The 23,156-nt window shown below is 52.0% G+C and overlaps 1 protein-coding gene across 5 annotated transcripts in view; it reads left to right on the forward strand.

Annotated features, from left to right (window-relative positions):
- The window catches only part of KIAA1671 (KIAA1671 ortholog), a 188,440-nt gene that overhangs the window by 72,948 nt on the left and 92,336 nt on the right, over positions 1–23,156 (forward strand). For 3 of the 5 annotated variants that reach the window (XR_016387522.1, XM_089894617.1, XM_089894618.1), the window contains exon 6: positions 3,104–3,229. The exons of 1 other annotated variant lie outside the window; for it this stretch is intronic. Coding sequence is in view for 2 of the 4 variants with exons in the window: in XM_089894617.1 (XP_089750743.1) it covers positions 3,104–3,229 (126 nt within the window). In the remaining 2 variants the exon portion in view is untranslated. Of the gene's footprint in view, positions 1–3,103; positions 3,230–23,156 lie in introns of those variants that run through there. One more of the 5 variants, XM_089894620.1, reaches the window with a different exon arrangement.

Consider the following 23,156-nt stretch of genomic DNA (forward strand, 5'->3'; position numbering starts at 1 on the left):
GGGCCCCAGAGCGTAAGGGGGCTAGCAAAGGGTTCTGAGCTGCTGCCACCATCTGTGTCTCAGAGAGACCCCTGGCTGCCCTCTGGGTGAGGGTGGAAGCAGGGAGGCCTGTGAGGAGGCTGCCATGGTCCCCAGACAGGTGACAGGGCTTGCACCAGGGTGGTGGCTGTGGAGGGGTTAGCAGCATTTTTTGAGGAGGTGGTAACAGCTTTACTGACATATAAATTCATGGCCCATGCAATTCACCCATTTAAAGTGTACAGTTAATTCAGTGGCTTTTAGTATATTCACAGAGTTCTGTAACCATAATCACATTCAATTTTAAAATACCTTCTTCATCCTCCAGAAAGCCCTGTACCCACTGACCAGTCACTTCCTGTTCTCCTAATACCCTCCAGGCCCAGGCAACCACTCATCTACTTTCTGTCTCTATAGATTTGCCTATTCTGGACATTTCATATAAATGAAATCACACGAAGTGGTCCTTTGTGACTGACCTCTTTCACTTAGCATAATGTTTTCAAGGTCCATCCGTATTGTAGCATATATTAGTAGTTCATTCCTTTTTATGGCCGAATAATTCTGCCGTATAGCTGCACCCCATTTTATTTATCCATTCTTTGGTGATGAGCATTTGGGTTGTTTCCACTCTTTAGCTATTATGGAGGAAGGTGGTATGAACATTCCTGCACAAGCTTTTGTATGCTTTCATTTCTTTGGCTATATACCTGGGAGTGGCATTGCTGGGTCACATGGTAATAACTCCAGGTTTCACCTTCGTGGGGCTGTCAGACTGTTTTCCAAAGCAGCTGCACCATTTTGCATTCCCACCAGCAGTGTATGAGAGTTCTAATTTTTCTGCATCCTAGCCAACATTTGCTATCCTCTGTCTTTCTGATTCTAGCCATCCTACTGAGTGTGAAGTGATATCTCATGGTGGTTTTTAATTGAGATATAATTGACATGGTGGTTTGTTAATTGAGATATAATTGACATGGCGGTTTTTAATTGAGATATAATTGACATGGTGGTTTTTAATTGAGATATAATTGACATGTAACGTTATATCAGTTTCTGATGTACAACATGATGATTCAGTATTCGTATATATTGCAAAATAATCGTTGTGGTTTTGATTTGCATTTCCTGTTGAGCATCTTTTAACGTGCTTATTGGCCATTTGTGTACTTTTTTGGAGTAATGTCTATTCAGATCCTTTGTCCAGTTTTAGATTCGTTTGTTATTTTATTATTGAGCTGTAATTATTCTTTGTACATTCTGGATACAAGTGCCTTATGAGACATAATGATTTGCAGGAATGTTCTCCCATTCTGTGGGTTGTCTTTTCACTTTTTTTAAATTAATCAATTAATTAATTAACTTCTGGCTGCGTTGGGTCTTGTTGCTGCGCACGGGCTTTCTCTAGTTGCGGCGAGCAGGGGCTACCCTTCTTTGCGATGTGCGGTCTTCTCATTTCAATGGCTTCTCTTGCTGTGGAGCACAGGCTCTTGGCGTGCGGACTTCAGTAGTTGTGGCATGCGGGCTCAGTAGTTGTGGTGCATGGGCTTAGTTGCTCCGCGGCATGTGGGATCTTCCTGGACCAGGGGTCGAACCTGTGTCCCCTGCATTGGCAGGCGGATCCCTGACCACTGCGCCACCAGGGAAGTCCCACTTTTCACTTTCTTAATGGTGCCCTTTGAAGCATCAGAGTCTTTCATTTTGATGTAGTCTAGTTTACTTGTCTTTTGTTACTTGAGCTTCTGGTGTCCTATCTAAGAAACCCTTGCCTAATCCATGAAGGTCATGAAGATATAAGCCTATATTTTCTTCTAAGAGTTTTCTCCTTTTGGCTGTGACATTTAGGTCTTTGATCTATTTTGAGTCGATGTTGGTATATGATTTGAGGTTTGCAGCATGTTTTGAAGGCAGTGTCAACTTTGTTGATGGGACAGAGAGGAAGAGGAGACAGAGGGTGACCCGAGGGTCTTGGCCTACCCAGCTGGTGACGGGGACAAGATTGGAGGGGAGGAATGGAGAGGCCTGTTTTGGGCACATGAGGTCTCAGACCAGTGTGAGCAGTGACTATAGATGGTAAGTGGGCAATGGGATCTGCAAGTCTGGAGTCCCAACACAGAGAGACAGAATCTGGACTCGCCCGTGTGTACACAGGATTTATTTAAGCCATGGGGTGTGATAAGAAACCCCAAGGGAGTGATGTAGAAGAGGAGGCTGCGTGGCTGGCCTGGGTCACACTTTCACATGTCCCTCTGAGATGCAGGGAGCCTCAGAAGGAATAGCCAGGGAGGTCAGAGGAGAACCAGAGAGCCTCATAAGGCATCAAAAAAGAGGCTATGAGGCAAGGGATCAGGAATCCAGCTATGCTCTTCACTCATGCTCTGTGTTCTTAAGCAAATGCCTTCCCTCTCTGGGCAGGGACAGTATGAGGTGTGTAAAATCCACATTCTAGAGTCCTGTGTTTACTGGCTTGTGACTCTATCCCCTTATATATAAAAATAACAGGATTCATACCAGCACACCTACTCCGTTGTATTCATGTACCATTTCTCTGTATATGTGCACATGTGTTTGGATGCATGGAAGGATGTCTAAAATGAGGTCGCCAAAGTTGCCAGTGGCAGTGATGAGGCAGGCTAACATTTACGGAGGGCTCCCCACATACCAGGCATGGGGGAGACTAAGGTGAAGCCAACCAGGCACCCAGGTCTCACGCACGTCTGCCCCCTGGTGGCAGCACTGAGTCACACGCTTTCCATGGGCTGGTCCATCCCTGAACTGAGGACGATTATTAGGGGGTCTTTCCCCACATGATCAAGGCTCAGAGAGGTTAAGGCACACAGCTGAGGTCACACAGTTACTAAGTGGCTGAGGCTGGGCTGAACCCAGACCTGCTGATCCTACATATTACCCCCGTTCATTGAGGTGGACCGCCTGCCATGGGATGGTGCGGGGTGGGGGGATGGAGCATCTGGTGCTTTAATTTTCTTCTTTGCCCTTTTAGGCCAGAATGGACTCTCTCGGTGTCCATTCTTCCTGCAAATAGGGAAGCCCCAGTAAAGTCCTCTTCTTGTGTCCTGTGCCTCAGGTGCCGCCAGGGAGGGAGTTTGCCCTCCAGGACAACGAGCCGCTGCTCTGGCAGGTGATCCCTGTGGCCGCGGGCCCCCGGAGAAGCCACAGCTTCTGCAAGGACAAGAGGAGCGGGCCCTTCGTGGTGAGTGGTGCTGGCGTGGCCAGAGTGGACACAGTTGGGAATGTCCCAGGCTGGCCCCAGGGCCTGCGGGGGACGGGGACAGGCAGGTGACTGTCCGGGAGCCTGGTGTTGTCTGGCTCTGCCATGGTTCATGACGTGGAGGGTGTTTGGTGGCTCTGCTGGGGAAGCCTTCTCCCCTCGTGGGTTTTTGGCCCCTTGTGGAGGGGTAGCCCCTGCTGCTTGGCATGGAGCGGTGAGGAGAACACGTGCTGGGGTCCGAGTGCCCTGGGTTCAAATCCCAGCACTGTCTCCTCTCAGACTCTTTGAGCAATTTTTATTAATTTCCATGCACCTCAGTTTGTTCACCAGGAGAACGGGGCTGTGATTCCTGCTTTTTTTGCGCCGCTGGGAGGATGGAGTAGGATTGCGTGGGGCCCAGCACATGGTAATTCAGACAGTGATCGATAGTGTGGTGACGACAGGAGGAAGGTGGGGTTAAGCTGCTTCTGGAGCCGGATCGCCTGGGTTCACATCCTAGCTGTGCATGCAGATGGGCACCCGGCCTCAGTTTCCTCATCTGTAAAATGGGGGTAGTAGTAGCATCTACTTCACAGGGCTGATGTGGGGTTCAGATAAGATAATTCGAGAAGTGTTTAGCTTGGTCCCAGGTACACGGTAAACACTTTAATAAGCGTTACGTTACCATTATTATTATCATTGTTGTTATTATTCTTGTTTTCGAGTGTCCTTTTGGCTGTCACTGAGCTCTGTCTCCTCAGCCAGCACTTCCTCCCTCTTAGCCTGTTTCCTCACTTGTGGAAGCAAGTAGGTAAATGAGGCGGCAGGACCCCAGGGGAGCCCCCTTCCCTGGAGCCTCAGTGTCCCCAGCTGGGTTCCAGGGCTTTACCACATCTGAATTTCCGTGATTTTCTTTTCTGTTTTTTTTTCTTTTCACTTTTGCTCCATGATCCTGGGAGATCTGCTGAGCTCTGCATTTCCTCCCGGGCCCTGGGCCCCACGTGGGGACATCTGAGATAAGCCTTTTTTAATGAGGCAACACCAGCTCTGTGCCTGAGATCATTCTGAGTGCAAGGCTGCATGCATTTCAGTGGTTATCTGTGCCCGGTCTCACGTCTCTGAGATGTGGGCTCCTGCAGCATTGAAGCCTGAGGTCCATTCCGTCTAGCTTTATGGTCACGGGCAAGAGACTTCAGTTTCCTAAACCTTGGTCTCCTCCTCTGTAAAATGGGTGAAGACACTGCCCCTGGCAGGCTTCTTGCCGAGACCTGATGGGAGAGTGAAAAGGCCTGACTGTGGGGCTGGGGGTGACAGCTCCCATGCAGGGACTCAGACGTCGGCTGAGAAGCCCTGGAAAATTCCTCAAGTGTCCAGATCTCAGCCACCGATTTCTTTCTCACCCTTGTCTCCATTCCCTCTCAGGCACTGACTCAGCTTATCTGATTTTGTGTGTGTGTGTGTGTGTGTGTGTGTGTGTGTGTGTGTGTGTGAGAGAGAGAGAGAGAGAGAGAGAGAGAGAGAAGACAAAGGCCATGGAGCGAAGAGCATTCAAACCCTGTCTTTTTACAGTCTCTGCTTGCTGGCCCCTCCCCTTTCTCCCTCTGTCACTGAGGAGCCTTTGTCCATGGAGTCGTCAGGTGGCTCCCTCCTTCTGGCCCCCAAGGCCCCTGCCCCATTACTGCCTGCTTGATCACCTCTCCTCCAGAGGTGGACGGGTTGGGGTACTGAGCCTGAGCAAGACAGAGCTGGGGCCCCAGACCTCGGTTGCCTGCTTTCAGGACTGACACCTGCAATTCCAGGTAGTGGCCACCAGGGGGTGATGGTGTTCAGCTCACTTTCTGATGGCTCCAAAAGCCTGTCTGGGGGGACCTCAGCATTGGGGCTCTGGAGGCTGAAAGAAGTAGGTTCAAGTTCTGACTCTGGCACTCTGTGACCTCAGGCAAGTGGTCTGATGGACCCCACTGAGCCTCAGTTTTTGCTTCTGTAAAATGAGGCTGGTCCTAAGTGGCCTCCAGAGTATTTCTGTGAGCAGTAAATGAGGTCACTCAGCCCTCAGGAGAGTAAATTCCCAGTTAATGCCTTGGCTGCGGGGATCACTGTTCCCGCTTTCCTTTTCCTCTCCTTCTCTTCCACCTCCCTTGCCCCCTCCTCCTCCTCCTCCTAACTCCCCCTCCTCCTGTCGTCTCCCTTTTTTCTCTCCTAGTCCAACTCTCTCATTATGAACGGGGAAACTGAGGCCCCGAGAGAGGGCCTGACGTAGGCAGGGCAACCCTTCAGATGAGGCCTGGGGTCCTGAGCCCTTGGCCCTGCCAGCTGCCCCTACCCCTCTGGAGGTAGGAGGTGGTCAGTCCTGCATTTTATACTCCGTGGTACGTTCGAGGATTCACTCACTAGTGGATAAACGCCATCCGCCATTACTCCCGTCACTGTTTTGATTGATGACTTTGTACTGTTGACTTCCAATTGAGATTCAGGTTCATCTCCCTTTTTTGAGTCTGTGCTCCAGGCCTTGTCAGTCCCCACTCCCCACTCATGTTAGGGAATATGAATCCCATTTTACAGAGGAGGAAACCGAGTCTCAGAGACGTTAAGCCACTTGCCCGAGGCCACACAGTTAGCAAACGGGGGAGCTGGAATGCATACTGGGCCTGTTTCGCCTCCAGCCTTAGCCCTGGGCCCCTTCTGCCTCAGGCCTGTGCTTTTGGCCTGGGACCACTCTGCCAGCCCCTCTCTCCCCTTGGGCCTGCAGTGCTTGGGGCATCGCTCACAAGGAAACAAGACAGCCAACCAATCCCCGGGGCTGAGAATGTGATATTTGTCCAGCACAGGGTTGGCCACCCTCCGAAGGGTGCCTGGGACCCACTGGGGCTGATGCCCTGCTGATCTGCAGAGCCCTGCCCACCCCCAGCTGGTCAGACCCTGAGCATGAGGTCAGACCGGTTCCACCCGGCCGCTTCATAGAGGCGGCAAACGAGTGAGTTTAGCACTCAGCGCCTCTCTTTTTTTCCTCTGTAAAGTGGTGGATTGCAGGAATAACAGTGCCCACCACAGTGCCCACCACAGTGCTTACTGGGTGGCGTAGATACTAGTTTATCCCCATTTTACAGGTGGGAAAACTGAGGCTCAGAGCCAGTAAGTGCCTCTCCCAAGGTCTGAGTCTACCTCATTGTGTGGTAGGAGGATGGGGCTAAAAAGAGATGATGCTTATAAAGCACTGATGGAGAGTAACTGCCTGATAAATGTTACTGTGTTTTTGTTTGGGGTTTTTTAAAAATAAATTTATTTATTTTTGGCTGCGTTGGGTCTTTGTTGCTACACGTAGGCTTTCTCTAGTTGCGGGGAGTGGGGGCTGCTCTTTGTTGCGGTACGCGGGCTTCTCATTGCGGTGGCTTATCTTGTTGTGGAGCATGGGCTCTAGGCGCGTGGGCTTCAGTAGTTGTGACACACGGGCTCAGTAGTTGTGGCTCGCGGGCTCTAGAGCGCAGGGTCAGTAGTTGTGGCGCACAGGCTTAGTTGCTCCGCGGCATGTGGGATCTTCCCGGACCAGGGCTCGATCCCGTATCCCCTACATTGTCAGGCGGATTCTTAACCGCTGTGCCACCACGGAAGTCCCACTGTGTTGTTAATTATGATTTGCTGTCAGCTGTTTTTTTCCTCTATATTCTCTCAAAGAGCTGCTGATGGAACGGGAAGTTGTCCCCTCTCTTTGGAGTTTTTTTTGCCGTTGAGGAAATGGAGGGCAGGGGAGGGGAGGTGTTCTGTCCGGGGGGTCCCACGGCAGCCAGGCTGGGCTGGGACTGGAGTTCTGAGTCCCTGGCCGGTGCTCTCTGCTCTCTCTGCTCCCCCGCTTCTTTCAGGGCCGTCCTTAGGACCTCCGGTCTGTGTGGCAGGTCCTAGTCCTGCGCCCAGCCTCCTCCCTCCACCATCCACGGGTGGTGGTGGATGGGCACACCCTCTTTTCCTCGTAAAGTGAGCCTTTGGCTTGCACTCGTGCTGGGATCGTAAAACACAGTGACTCAGTCGTGGACCACGACCTTGGGTCATGGTTCACCCCAGAGGCCCCTCCCGTGACCGTGAAGGCACAGATTCACTGGCTCTGGGGCTTCCCAGCGATGTGGCAGATGGGCCTCTGGTAACCTCAAGAATGTTCTCCCAAATCCCCAAACCCGTCAGTCAGCATTTGGTGGCTCATCTAGTGATGAGTTCACCCCCTCGTGGGCCTACTTTGTGCCAGGCCCTGAGTGAGGGGGCCCTGGAGAGTCTCTCACTCAGTTTCCTCGGGTCCACAGTCCAGGCGGGCCTGGGGGTGGCCCGGGAGGGCGTAGTTAGGTGAAGGCGGGCACTCAGGACATAGGGACAATGCATGCAAAGGCATGGTGAGGTGAAGCGAGAGGCGTGTCGGGGGGTCAGTGACCAGCCCAGTTGGGCTGAGATGGAACATTTCGGGGGTTCAGTCTTTCTTTTCTTTTTGTTTTTTTTGCGGTACGCTGGCCTCTCACTGTTGTGGCCTCTCCCGTTGCGGAGCACAGGCTCCAGACGCGCAGGCTCAGAGGCCATGGCTCACGGGCCCAGCCGCTCCACGGCATGTGGGATCCTCCCAGACTGGGACACGAACCCATGTCTCCTGCATCGGCAGGCGGACTCTCAACCACTGCGCCACCAGGGAAGCCCCCCAGTCTTTCTTTTGACAAATGTTTATCTGCATGTTACGAATAAGACACAGGTGGATAAGAAGGTAACTAAATAACTGCCTTGGGTTCTAATGGCTCTGGTTCACTGAGCCCTTACTGTGTGTGCCAGGCGCCCTGTTGCGTGCTTCACCTGCATTCCCTCGTTCAATTTGCTCATGGTTCCAAGTCCCCCCCTCCCAAAATTAGGGAGTATATCTCTCCATCTGGGGAGGTCTCACAGAGGAGGGACAATTGTTTTAGGTCTTCAAAGATGAACAAGCGTTTGCCAGATGGGTGTGGTCTGGGAAGGAGTGGTTTGCCCCTGGTGGAGGGAGCAGCTTGGGCCAGGGTTGGGGGGTGTGAAATCGCGTTCTATTCCTGAGTGTCATGCAGGGTCCAGGAGACGGCCTGGACGTCATTCCTGACACCGCCCCCCCCCCGCCCGCCCGTGTGTGTCTTAATCCTGAGCTCTGACCTTTCCCACACGTCCTGCTGATGACCCAGTGGTTCTTGCTTCTGAGCAGTGACACACCTCCTGACAACTCTGTCGTCATGCTGTCACCTTTGGACAAGGATCGGCCAGGGCAATCCCTGAAGCTTTGAAAGCATTTGAACCTGATAACTTTATTTTTTTCCTTTTTATGATCTCTCTCTTTTTGAAAAAACATTTTATTGGAGTATAGCTGATTTACAATGTTGTGTTAGCCTCAGGTGTACAGCATAGTGAATCAGTTATACGTATACATATATCCACTCTGAGCCTGATAACTTTATTATAATGACTGGAGAATGGGGGCACATTTTTTTGAATTCTAATGACAAGAATAGTAATTCTTGTGAGTGCGATCAGCTTGAGATAAGAGGGAACTCTTGATGTGGCCCCAAAATGGAGACATCAGTGGTCCTGGTTAGAGGTTCTCTTTGAATTTCAGTTGGTTGACTGGGCTGTCAAAAGAGAAGGAAAAAAAAAGCAAAATGGAAAACCATATATGAACTGCTAGAAAGAACTCATCAAAGATTGTGCTTAAAAAACAAGTTGTACATAAAGATATGACGGCTTTTTATTTGCTGGGGATGTGAATTCTCCTCCCCATACTGTGTTGCTTGGTGTTCCCACATATGAAGTTGGGCCTGTGTCCACGTCATGCTGAACTGCACCAGGAACGTGGCTCACTGGCTTAATTGAAAGGCCTAATTTGCCTCACACAGCAAGGTATCTGGAGGTGGGCAGCGGCTGACTTAGGTCAGCACCTCTGAGAGTCTCTTGGGCTTTCCCTCCTGCTTCATGCCTCACGGTCTCAAGGTGGCTGTCACTTTTCCAGCCATTCGGTCCACTTTCAGGTGGGAAGAAGTGGGAAGCCAGAGGGGCCATGTCAGCTGAGTTTGCAAGAAAGCAACAGCTCTCCCTGGAACACCCTCCCAGAGGGCAGTAATGGGTCACACGGCCACTGCTAGCAGCAAGAGGGTCTGGAAAAGTCAGTGTTCCATGCTGGAAGTTGGCCACGTTGGAAATGGCCATTGGTCGTTCAGATAGCATTGTCGGGAATTCCGTGGCGGTCCAGTGGTCGGGACTCCGCACTTCCACTGCAGGGGGCATGGGTTCAATCTCTGGTTGGGGAACTAGGATCCTGCAAGCCGCGCGGTGCAGCCAAAACAACAACGACAACAAAAACCAAATAGCATGGTTTAGTACAGTCCGGCTTCCTTGTCAAGGAAGCCTGGGGCCTCCAAACCAGGATACAGGACAAGAGAGAAAATCTACCCAGCATCTGTGTGCTGTGATGTGAGATGTGTGCTGGGCACTGGGCTTCAGGGATTGGAGGACACAATCCCCACCCTCCAAGGCCCCCAGTCTGCTGGGGAGCAAGCCTCAGGGAAGGGAAGGAAGGCTGAGGTGGAAGGAACAGGCCGGGGGGGAGCCGGCCCAGAGGCCAGAGTGACTCCTTCTGCCTGGGTGAGTCCGGATGATGGGCCAGCTCTAGGCGCGTGACGTGGAGCTGAGTGGTGAGGATCTGCAGCAAGCTGGGCTCTTAGGAGGCCCCGGAATCCTCTGACAGGTGGCTAATTTCATTTGTTAATGGCTTCTTGTCTTTCACTGTTGAGTCCAAAGGGCTGGAGAAGAATGGAGTAATTTATATCTCAGCTGATTAAAGTTCCTTTTCTGGATTAAAACCAGCCAGACCAGAAAGCTTTCATTTCCTAGGTCTTAAAATGCAAATGACCAGGGCTTCCCTGGTGGCGCAGTGGTTGAGAGTCCCCTGCCGATGCAGGGGACACGGGTTCGTGCCCTGGTCCGGGAAGATCCCACATGCCGCGGAGCGGCTGGGCCTGTGAGCCATGGCCACTGAGCCTGCGCGTCCGGAGCCTGTGCTCCGCAACGGGAGAGGCCACAACAGTGAGAGGCCTGCGTACCGCAAAAAAAAAAAAAAAAAAAAAAACGCAAATAACCAGTTGTGCCCGAGATTTTGTATTGGGAAGATTTTGTATTTATTCATTTACCCAGTTCTCTCTCCACCCACTCACTCATCTACCCTCCCAGCCATCTACCTATCCATCCTCCACCCAGTTATTAATTCATGCAAAGCTTTACAGATACCAAAGGTGAACAAGCTAACTTGTCCTCAAATTGCTCACATTCCTAGACTGTAAAGCCAGGATGGTACAAACTAGTTATTTGTTGATTTAGTCACTCACTCTTTCATTCAACAGAAATGCATGAGTATCTACTATGTGTTATGTGCTGTTTTGGGCCCATCAGGTACAGCAGTGAACAAGACGTGGTTCCTGCTCTCCTGGAGCTAATACTCTGGTGTTGGGTGGGACAATGTGGGGTTTTCCAGGAGCTTCGAGGGGGTTACCTGGGGAGTGGTGGGGATGAGCCTTCAGGGTTAGAATAAGGGGCGTGATGTTCGCCGCTGGCCGTGGAAGAGCCAAGGGAAGTTAGGACCAGGGTTAGAGAAGGTCAGAGGTGCGGCCTGGAGCGCCCTCTAGTGGCATTGCAGAGAAGGGTTGGAGAGGGTAAACTGGAAGCTTGGAGACTGGTTAGGATGTTGGAACAATTTGGGCAAGACGATTAAAAAAAAATTACTGTGGTTAAATACACATAACATAAAATTTACCATTTTAGCCATTTTAAGCTTACTATACATCTATAATAATGTATGTCATTAGATAAATTCTCGGTGTTTTGTAACCATCACCACCATCCATCTGCAGAGCTTTTCTCATCATCCCGAACAGAAAGTCTGTCTGTGCCGTGAAACACTAACTCCCCACTCCCCGACTCCCACAGCCCCCGGTAACCTCTACTCTACTTTATGTCTCTATGAATTTGCCCTTTCTGGGTACTTCATATAAATGGAATCATACAATGTGTATCCTTTTGTGTTTGGCTTGTTTTATTTATTTATTTGTCCGTGGTGTAGCACGTGTCAGCACTCCACTCCTTTCTATGGCTGAAAAATAGTCCCTCGTATGTACAGAACACATTTTGTTTGTCCGTTCTTCTGTGGATGGACACTTGGGTTGTGTCCACCTTTTGACTATTGTGAATAATGCTACTAGTAACATTGGTGTGCAAGTATCTGTCTGAGTCCCTGCTATCCATTATTTTGAGTCTATACCAGAGAGTGGAATTGCTAAAAAAAAATATGGTAATTCTACATTTAACTTTTTGAGGGTTCACCACAGTGGCTTCACCAATTTACATTGTCACCAGCAATAATGCACAAGGGTTCTAATTTCTCCACATCTTCACCAACACTTGTCATTTTCTGTGTTTTTTTAAAAAATACTAGCTATCCTAATGGGTGTGAAGTGGTATCTCCTCATGGATTTGATTTGCATTCCCCTAACAACTAATGATATTGAATATCTTTTCTTGTGCTTCTTGGCTAGTTGTGTATCTTTGCCCATTTTTGAATCAGATTGATGTGTGTATACACACACACACACACACACACACACACGTATGTATATCCTGGCTATTCGTCTCTTATTAGATACGTGATCTGCAAATATTTTCTCCCATTCTGTGGACTGTTTTTTCATTCTCTTAGTAGTGCTCTTTGATGCATGAAGGTTTTCAATTTTGATTACATCTAATTTATCTACTACTTTTTTGTTGTTGCGTAGAAAATAATTTTTTTAATTTGTGTTATAATATGTATACCAAAAATAATTTTTTAGTTGAAGTGTAATATGTATCTTAAGCCAGAGAGCCTGGGTTTGAATCTTAACTCTGCTGCTTCTCAGCCATGTGACCTTGTGTGGGTTAATATCTCTGTGCCTCTGTTTCCCCATCTGTAAAAGAGGGATAATAATAGAGCCAACTTGTTAGAAATGAACTGAGTTTAGATGAATTAATGTCAGAAGGCACTGTGAACAGTGGTTGACACCTAGTAGGTGTTTTTTAAGTGTTTGCTGTTATTACCATGACTGTATATCATATATTGAGTTTCTACATGACAGTCCCTGCGCTGAGTGCTGTACAAACATTATTCCACTATCCCATTGAATCCTCTCAAACCCCAAGAGGTTGTCCCCATGTTGTAGATGAGGAACCTGAGGCCTGGGCCCTTACACTTTGTTGAGGGCCATATCCTGGCATTTTCCCCCTGAGTGACCCCACTGTATCCTGAGGTGCTAGGAAGATGCCCATTTTAGAGATGCTGAACTCGAGGCTCAGAGAGGGGAGGTGACTGGCCCAAGGGCACACAGCAAAGGAATCGCAACACCTGGATTGATTCTTGGCCTGTGGACTCACCCCTTGCTGCCGGGGAGGGGTGAGGGCGTTTTGTGAGGACAGGGGAGTCCTGCTGGGCTGAATTCTGTTTCAGTTGTGCCACTGGAACTCCCGGGGCTCTGTGGGTTCCTGGGCACTGAGGCCACGGAGGACCCCTAGCCAGGTACCTGCCACCCGCAGAGGCCAAAGGCCAGTGAATGACCTAAACACCTGCTCCGCTTGCGAAGCCTCCCTGCTGGGGCCGGGTGGGCAGCTTGTGGGCGCTGGGAGGATATCCTGGGACCTGTTCACCTTGTCCACGTGTTAACCCATTCCGTGCCATGGCACACTGCCGCCATTGCACAGGTGAGGAAGCAGAGGCCCAGAGGGCAGAGGATGATCTCGTCCTTTAGTTTCACCTCCTTGGGAAAGTATGTTGATGTGCCCTTGCGTGAGAATGATGCTAATACTAGAATAATCCTGACTCTCATTTCTTTTTTTTTTTTTTGTAAGAAAGTAAATCATTAATGAACATACACTTTCAACTGCTAACAGTCACAATTACTTGCTTCACCTGTACAGGTGATTGAGACACAGCACCCTGGCAGGGTTGCTGGGGCCACACCATTTCTGCTTCCAGGGTGCACACAAGTGCTCTTGTGTATATGTACACACACACACACACACACACACACACACACGCCTGTGGGAACCCCAAATAAGCCCCACTCGACCCGTATTCTCATCTAACCTTGTTCAGCTGCCACTCTCTGGCTTCGGACACCTCGCTGAGCTTTATTTCCCTCATCTGTGAAATGGGGTGAAGCCCACTCCATGCCCCTCACAGGCTGTCATGAGTGGATGAGAAAGACATTGGTAAATTGCCAAGTTGGACTTAGTGGTCCAGGGCCCAGGCAGAGTTCGGAGTTCATTCCAGAAACGTTTGCTGAGCACCTACCGCACGCTGGAGAGAAGCCAGGTTCACATCGGTTCCTGGAGGATAAAATCCCATCGCACTCAGGCTCCAGTTCGTGGGCACAAACGGCCTAAAGGACTGTGTGTAGTTTGGCCCCTGGCCACCCACGTGACCTCTGCTCCCAGCACTCAATCTCCACTCACCCCACTCAAGCCACACTGGCCTCCAGAATGTTCCCTTCACATGCGGGTGTGTTTCCACCCAGGCCCTTAGCACAGGCTGTTTGCTGTCCTCCAGATTCCCTCCTGACTCCCCTCCTCTCAGGGCATCTCTCAGCTCAGTGTCACCGCTCAGCGGGGCCTTCCCTGATGCCACGTCTCTAGAAGGACCGCAGACACCTGTGTCACATGCAGTGTCCTCCCGTCACCCCGTGTCTTCCTCCCCCATCAGAGTGGAGGCTCTGAGAAGCAGGGAACACCCAGCACGGTGCCCGGCACATAGCAGACATGCAGCGCGAGGGTTTACTCCACTTCTGGTATACTCACAAACTTGTGCATCCATCATGCAATCAATTTGAGAAGACTTTCATTACCCCCCAAGGAAACCAAGCACCCCTTAGCAGCCAGTCCCTGGGCCCCTCCTTGATACAATTTATCGACCTCCTAGGATGCGCCAGGCACCGTGTTCGGTTCATTCTCACGGTGACCCTATGAGGTGGGAACTATTCTTGTTCCCATTTTCCAGTTGGCAAAGCTGGGGCCCAGAGAGGTGAGGTCACTTGCCCACATCATGAAGCCAGGAGGTGACAGAGCTGGGATTTGAACCCGCATGGAGCTTGTGCTTGGAGGATCTAACACATGAATTTGATGTTTCCCAAACCCTAGTCATTCTCATGTATCACTCTGAACATTTTTCATTTTCATGAACCACCTGGACTAATACATAGTTAACGTTTTTCTTGAACTTGGCTCACTTTTCAAAATGTAACAGCTTTATCAAGATGGAATTCACATGACATACAATTCACTCATTCAAAGGGTAGAATTCAGTGGTTTTTAATACGTGCAGCCATCACCACAGTCACCTCTAGAATGTGTTCCTCACCCAAAAAGAAAGCCGTACCCATTAGCTGCCACCCCCAGTCGGTCCCCAGCCCTAGGCAAACCCTCTCCTGTTTTCTGTCTGTAAGAATTGCCTGTTCTAGGTACCTTGTATAAATGGAATCACACAGTATCTGTCCTTTCGGGTCAGTCTTATTTTACTCAGCATTATGTTTTCTAGGTCCATCCGGGCCATGGATGGATACTCCGTTCCTTTTTACGGCTAGATAATACTCTGTCATGTCAACATACCACACTTTGATTGGCTGTGTGTCGATTGGTGGACATTTGGTGTGTTTCCACTTTTTGGCACTCCCCTCATTTTTACAGTCCCCTTGTACCGGTTTCATTTCTTCACTCTTCTAACCTCTGTCTGCACTTACTATTTATTTGGTTCCTGATCTCCTGTCTCCCTACCGCAAACAAGAATTGAGGGATTTCCGGGCTCCTGACTCCTTTGTTCAGCGCCATGTTGAATGAATGAGTGAGCAAGTGAACCAGAGGCTGAGTCAGCAGCCGAGCAGGGAGGATGGATAGGCATGTGCACAGCTAACCGGCCTGGCGAGAGGAACAGTGCTCGGACACCCTTGACTTGGTTGTGGGGAAGCCAGAAGGGCTCGAGGTACAGTGAAACTGGGTCTTGGTGGTGTGTAGAAGTCAGCCAGGTAGGGAGAGGCAGGAAGGGCAGCCCAGGCACAGGGCTCAGCCTGAGCAGTGGCCGGGGGGCTTGACCTCTTTGCCTGTGCAATAGAGATTTGTTGTCCTCGCCACACTTCTGGGAGGGGACCCCTGTGCTCGCAGGGTGGCCTTGTCACTGAGCAGAGAGGAGGGCTTGGAGCAACGCAGAGAATTTAGTCAGGGGGATGGGACAGCGCTCCGAGGACCCCATTCTTTCCACCTCAGAAACCCCCTGACCTGGTGATCCCTAAGTGCCGGCTTCAGATAGATGCATTCAGGGCTTCTGAATCCAGATTTGTGGGCGGTGTCCCTCGAGATTTTGTATCAGGGGCTACCCTCAGAAGCCAGGCCAGGCAGGGATGGGAATTTTCAATGACAAACAGTGTAGAGGGCGGGGGCCCTCCCAGGGTGGTCCTGCCCAGGGTGGCTGGACCACCCGATGTTCCAAGCAGAACTGATGACGGGGATTTGATCTCATTGTGAAATCTCACTGTTTTTATACATTGGAGAAAAAAAAATTTTTTAACCACACCCAGCCACCTTCAGTTAACACAGGCGGTATTGGCAGTCTCGATTCACATACGATCTCGCTGAATCTTTGCCACAGTTCATGGGGAAACAGAGGCTTGGGAAAGTGGGCAGGTGCCACCGGCGGGCTGGGTCCAGGGATGTCAGACTCTTGGAAGCCTCCACCTTCAAGGGGCATCAGAAATGCCCTGAGTGTCCTCCAGGGGGGGTCTTGCTACAGTTACTGTTCTCTCCCCCACCCGTCCTCCTCGCAGATTAAAGGAAAGCACCAGCTTCCTGATGCAGTGTTCACAAGTGACCACCAGAGGGCAGGATGGGGGCGATCTAAATGCTTTCAACATTTTGCTTTATTAGGAGTTTTTAACCCCTTTTGCACTAGGCCCTTCATTCTAAACCCGAAAAAGCCAAGTCTTCCACGGCCATTTAGATTTTTATTTTAACGCTTGTCACTGATTTTGGAGCACGTGTCACTCAGCTTGGGTCCCCATCAGGTCTCTTGTCAGTTTCGATTTTGCAAGCCAGTCAGGGCTGCTGGGCTGAAGTTGGGACGTTCACCTGCAGCCCTCACAGCCCTGGCCACCCCAGTTTGTTTTCACTGCTATTGTTTCTCTTTTGAATAAATTATTTTTGGGGGAAAAAAAGTTTCCCCAAAGTTTTATTTCTAAAAGAGGTGTGTGTGTGGGGGGGGGGGTGTATGTGTCCAGGGGGTGGGTAGCCCATAATGAGAGCCCCATGAATATAGAAATGGCACTTCTGACCTAAGAAGATGTATTTCCAGAGATGCTAAATCTTCTACTTGAAGACAGGGTCTCCTGAGAAGAGAAACGTTTGGTCGTATCTCAAGCCTCGGCTCCATGCCACTTCCTCTAAGAAGCCCTCCTGGGTTGCACCCTTTCCTGTGCACTCCAGGCCCTTCAGCCTCCAGTGCCATAATTTATTTCCAAGTGCTTCCCTCCTGTAGATCCTGAGCTCCCAGAGGGCAAGAACCTGGTCTCCATCATTCTCACTCGATGTCCCCACCACTTCACACTTCATCCTCAAGGCTTTCAGTGAGCGAGTACTTGAAATCTGCTAGGCGCTCTTCTGACCTCACCTCACCTCATCCCCCAGCTGCCCTGTGAGGGAAGAACTTATTATTGTTGCCGTTGTGGTCGTTGTTATCTTTTTCACCGACCTCGTTTGACATCAGAAGGAACCGAGGCACAGAGAAGAGAAAGCAGGTTGTCCAGGACGACGCCATTTGGCAGGATCAGAGCTAGGATTCGAACCCAGGCCCATCTGAGTGCAAATCCCTGCTCCTGGCAGCTTCGTGCCCCAGCACAGTAGCATCATTATAGGTACTCAAGCAGGGCTCACTGAGTTAGCAGGGAGAGCTCTCTGGCTGGGGTCTGGGTGCACGCAGCCCTGCACACGCCTGCCTGGGGCTCTTCCTGCTGCCGCCGCCCACCTCCCTCCGTCCTTCGCAAGCTGCCTCCTCTTTCTTCTTTCTTCTCCTCCTTCTCCAAAAGCCTACTGAGGTAGAATCTACATCTTATAAAATTCACTCGTTTTTTAAGCGTACAATGTAATCATTTTCAGTAAATTTACAAAGTTGCACAACCATCACCACTGCCTAATACCAGAACCTTCTCGTCACCACATTAAGAAACCCCGTACCCATTAGGCCCCGGCAGCCACCGACCTACTTCTGTGTCCATCCTTGCGCCTTCTCTGGACATTTCCCACCATGAGGTCTTCCCCCCGGTTTCTCTCCCTGAGCACGGTGGTTTCGGTGCAGCCAGAGTGCCTCCGCCTTTTGTGTTGGCCTGGCTCCCTCTCAGTGCTGGTGTCTTCCCTGTCCCTCCCTTCCCTGTCTGCCTCTCCTCACGGTGGAGAGAACCCAGGGGTCAGGCTGGGCGAAAGCGGATGAAAAATGTTCTGGTTTGTTTTTTTTTCGGGGGTGTGTTTTAAGTGATTTCCAACGTCCTGCAGTTGATAACGCCCTGTGGGTTGGCCGTGCCCTGGTGGGATGGGCTCAGAGTGCCTTGTTTGGGGTAGATAACCCCCCATCCTGCAGGGCTGACCCCAGCTTGGACCCCTCCTTGTTGCCCTGCCATCCAGGGCGGCTGAATTTGATACACCACTAGTCGGTCATGGCCAAGGTGATTTGAGTCCTGACTGAGAGCTCCATGCTCTGAGCAGTTTATTACACATATTTCTTCATTTCCTCCTCCCAGCGACCTGGTGGGACAGGCACTGTCGTCATCCCTATTTTACATAGAGCTGGGGCACAGAGACGTTAAACAACCAGCCTGATATCAAAGCTGTCTAGTGCTGGGACGAGGATTCGAACCCAGGCAGTCTGCCTCCAGCATCCACACCCTTTCCCTGCACTCTGGCTGCCTCTGTGACACTAGCCATCCCCTCCCTGGGTCTCAGTTTCCCCTCCGGACAGTCTTCTGCTCTGTCTGTGCCCTGACCCTTTAGGGGATTGTCAACTCCTGGAAGATGGGGGCATGTGTATGGCTTCTGTGGGCCCCTTTTGGTGGCTGAGGAGCCGCCATCACACAGTAGGTCTGCCTTCTGTGTGTCATGGATTCCCAGATCTAGCAGTGAACTCCTTGTCAGCAGGAGAATTGGGAACCCTCTGCCTTTCAGGAAGTGGTTACAGAGCACCTGAGTGCTGGGCTGCGTGCCAGTCCCTGGGACCTCCTTGCCTGTGGGGAGCTCACAGCCCTGCGGGGAGGACAGGCTCTCATCACGAGAAGCACCTTCATATACTCGAAGAGGAGGCCCAGTGACTCAGGCTTGCTCGCTCAGAGGGCTTCCTGCGGACGTGCTGCTTGCACTGGCCTTGAGCGATGGTTGCATTTCCACAAATAGAAAGGGCATTCCCGGCGGAGGGCCCTGCCTGAGCAAAGGCTGGGAGGCTGAGGGTCCATACACGGTTGAGGAATGGGTGTCACTGTGATGGTACGTGGAGGCTGTACGGCTAAGGTCACTGAAATCCCAGCCAAGGCTGGGGTGCAGGGAATGTGGCAGGGCCAGTGGCCCATGTCCTCATGCAGGAATGCAGACCCTTGGGCTAGGCCAGCCTTCTTTTCTAGGGACGACGGAAATCTGCATTGCTACCCACCGTTGCAACTCGTTCAAATAAAACAAAATAGTGTGCCTACCTCCCCCTGCCCCCCGGCACCCCTAAAACCTGACACAAACAGAGTCACTCCTGGGGGCTGCCAGTTTTCATCCCTGTTTTCCTTCGTGAACGCAGATGTTGGTTTTTAACAGCCTCGCATCATTTTTATAGGCAAGAGATTTCTGCTCAAGGCTAAGCCCTCTCAGTAGGTCGGCATGGTTGCTTGTACATTCAGTCTTTTCTGGAATGAATGAAGGACATTAATAAGGATCTCCCGAGGACCTACTGTGGCCGGGTGTCATCTTGGGACGTGGGGAGCCAGGCTGACCAGGGTGGGCGCCCCTGGGGAACTGACCTTCGAGGAGGGATGGAAGGAGGAATCACCAGGATGTAGAATGTTCCTCCAGAAGTGGCGTCGTGGGGCCCTGTGTCTGGGGGCCACCCTGAGCCTGGGCTGGAGGCTGCTGGATGGTTAGCCCTTAATCCAGAGATCCCGGCATGAATAGGCGCGAACTAGGTGGAGAGGAAGGGGCGTGTGTTTGTTTTCCAGGGCTGCCGTTATGAATCACCACGTGCTTTGTGGCTCAGAAACAGTAGATACTTATTCTGTCTCCGTTCTGGAGGCCAGAGCCTGAAGTTAAGGTGTCGGCAGGGCCACGATCCCTCCAGGGATTCTAGGGGAGGATGCTTCCTTGCCTCTTCTCGCTTTGGGGGCCCGAGGCATTCTCTAGCTTGTGGCCATACCCCTCCAGTCTCTGCCTCCGTCCTCATGTGGCATCCTCCCCGGAGGTTGCGTCTTCTCTTCTGGACACTTGCTGGATTTAGGGCCATCCAGGGTAACCCAGAATAGTCTCATCTCAAGATCCTTAATTTATTAATAATTACATCTGCAAAGACCTTTTTCCAGATAAAGTCACATTTACAGGTTCTGGGCGGACGTACCTTTTGGGGGGGCCACCATCCCATCCGCTACAGGGAGGAACAGCATGAGCAAAGGCCCTGTGGTCGCCTGGTGCACCCGATTGGGGTGGGGCAGGTGTGGGGTCAAGTGGTAAAAGGTGAACAGGGGTCTGGGGTGGGAGGGATGGGGAGCCAGGGGAGGCATCCAGGGTGTGTGTGGGGTGCCTTGGTCACCATTGTGCATGCAGGTGGTTCCCCTGGCCAGGTGAGAAGGGTCCTACAGGGCAGGGTGGGACCAGCCCAGCTGATCAGAAGGCGATAGCCCTGACTAGGTAGGGGTCGCTTTGGGCCTGGAGTGGAGGTGCAGCAGGGGGCCCCCTGCTCCTGGGAGTGTGACCTGGTGACTGTGGCCTCCTCCAGGCTGAGAAAGCGGGACTTTGAGCGGGTTGGGGGTGGGGGTCTCCATCACTGGTGCCTGCCCACCCCCACCCGCCTCGTGGGGGCTCAGCTCTGTCTCCACCTGGGACTTGCCAGGTCTGACTTGTTTACTTTTCTTTTTATCCTTCGCACCCCTGCCCTGTCTCCTGTCTTTCTGCCTCCACCCCACCCCCTTCCCTGCTCGCACCCCACTGCCCTGCTCTCTTTGTCTCCTCGCGGTCTCTGACTTTCTTCGGGTTCATCTCTTTTCCCGCCTGTGTGTGTGTGTCTCCATCCCCCTCAGTGACCGAGCCCCTTCCCCCGATCTCTGTCATCCTCTCTGCCTCTTCTAGCCCATTTCTCTCTCGGTCCATCCCCGTCAGGCCTATGGGAGGCAGAGCAGCTGGCCGTCAGCAGCCTCCGTGTTCCTGGTGGTGGACGGTTGCTCCCTAGGACAGGCAGACTCAGCTAGGGCCACCTCCTGCTGTTCTGTTAGCGCCTCAGCGAGCAGGACCCCACTTTCCAACTGGACCATCAGCCAAGCAGTCAGAGGGCAGGGGCCAGGCTGCACCTCCACCTGCGCCATCAGCTGGGGCCGCCCCCCAACTGGCTGTCCGTTGGGCAGTGAGCGGCGGGGACCCCTCGCCTGCCAGATGTGGGGCGCCGAGTCAGAGGGGCCATGGGCCTGCTTCTGAAGAGCTCAGAAGTTCACGCCGTGGCTTCCTCCGCCGCTGAGCTCAGCTCCCCTGCTGGTGTCCTCGGGGGCTTCCTGTCAGCCGCTCTGCCCCGGGTCGGGTTGTGGGTCTGATGTGTACGGTGCACGTGGTCCCTGGGGCCGGGGGTGCCTCTGCGCCAGCCCCCGCCTGGGCTCTCGTGCGGGGCGCTCGCCGTGTGCCAGTCCGGTTCCGGTTCAGGCGAGGGCTGACCTGATGGAGGTGGTGTGGAGCCGGGGCTCTGCGGCTGCCCTGCCGCTCACCTCGGCAGCTGCCTTTGCTCTCGAGCTCCAGCTTCCTCGTGTGGCCCGTGGAGATGATAATGTTTCCCCCAGGGAAGCACCGTGAGGACTAAACGAGATGCTTTGGTATTATTCTGCCTCATCCGAAGCAGAAAACCCTGAAACGCAGGGATACTCCATCCCATTTTACAGAAGAGGTAACTGAGGCTCAGGAAGGTGGGGTGACTTGCCAAGATCACACTCTTTCGAAGGAAGTTCCCAAGAAAGGTCACCTTGGGTCAGCCTTAGGTGTGCTACAATTCGCATTTTTAATTTCTGAAAAGGATGCTCCCCCTGTTCCCACCACCCTCCCCCCAACCCCAGCTGGCAGACGGTGACTCTGGGAGCCGGTCTGTCCCTTCCTCAGCATCCCCCTGCTCGCACCCTGGGCCTCCTGCCCTCGGGAGTGGACAGAACCCAGGACTGGTTGGGAGGCCTGGGTTCCAGCCTTGGCTCAGTTTCCACCTTTCTGTGTGACCTCGACCAAGTCCCTATCCCTCTCTGGGCCTCCCTTTTCCCCCTCTGTAAAATGGGGACAACCAGGGCCTCCTTCCAGGGCTGCTCAGAAGCTTAACTGAGTCAGAAGGAACTTGACTGAGCTGGGAGGGGCTGTGTGAACCGATGGGATCCTGAGTTGATTTATTTCCTTTATATGGAAGGATTTGGGGTGGGGAGGGCTCCCCCTTGGTGTGTGGTTTTGGGGAGGAACTTGTCCTCACATGACACACTCACACACACGCACACACTCAGTTCTGGGGCTTCATCCTTGCTCTTCCCACCACTCAGCGGAAAACCCCCAGGCCCAGAGCACCCCCAGGAGGGTGCAGGGTCCAGACCACTCAGCTAGATTAGGGAGGGGCCACCCCTGGGCCCGCCCCCCTGGAAGAGCCACTGGAGATGCTCCAGGCGGGGCCCTGGGACCTGAGCGGCAGCTTCCCCGCGCCCTTGGCAGGGCCATCCTGCCAGTCCCCTGGCCACCAGCCGGCCCCTGAATGATTCATGCCACCTTGAACTTGACTCCTGGTGTGACAAGCCGAGCGGGAAGAGCCGCCCCCTCCAGAGGGAGACTGGAAGCGTGCACAATGCAGGCGGCATAACCCCCAGGCGCCAGAAATGGAGTATTATTACTGCCCCAGCTTGTTGAAGCTCTTGCGGTACCTGTGGGTGAGTGCGGCCGTCCGGACCCGTATCTCCTTTTTCTTCTCCTCCCGACTCCTGCCAGCTTTGCTTCCTGGCTCTGTCTGGTCAGCAGTGGCTCTGTTTTCTTTAAGAAATGGTGGTTGTTTCAAGGAGGAGGGGGTGTTGGGAAAGGGATGGGGTTTGATTTGGGAGGCAGAGGGGACTCATAGAAGAGGACGAGGTCCTGCCCCGGGTGGATCAGTGGGCACGGCGGCCACCCCTCCCGTCCTCGGAAAAACAGGAAAAACAAGGGGAGCGTTAGTGATCTTTCCAGAAATCGACGTTTCTTTGATTTACCGGACTTTTCTTTACTCTGAAATTACATCCTACTTGCCTTTGTGTACACGTAAAAATGTCTCATCTTTTATGAGTTGGAAAGAATAGATTTTGTTTTTCTTTCAGTGAACTTACTAAGCAAAAGTAGAAAGTTGGAACCCTCCCATTGCAGCCTCTCATCTATATAACAGAGGGAAAAAAAAAAAAAAAACTCCAAACTTTTTTTGGCAAAATGCCAAAAACAGGGAACCCAAGTGGAAGTGCTTTGTGGGGTATAAAGTGCTTTTCAAATCTTGTTTTGACTCTGAGATTGATCTGCTGTGTGTCCACAGGCAAGTTGCTTCCCCTCTCTGGACCTCTGTTTCCTCATCTGTGAAACTAAGGGGTGGGCAGGAGATGATGGTGGGTTATGTGACATTCATCAGGGCTCCGTG

Source organism: Delphinapterus leucas, chromosome 14 (genome assembly GCF_059928025.1).
Source record: "Delphinapterus leucas isolate spDelLeu-1000000601 "Yukka" chromosome 14, BTC_Dleu_Yukka2, whole genome shotgun sequence".
Lineage (NCBI taxonomy): Eukaryota > Metazoa > Chordata > Mammalia > Artiodactyla > Monodontidae > Delphinapterus > Delphinapterus leucas.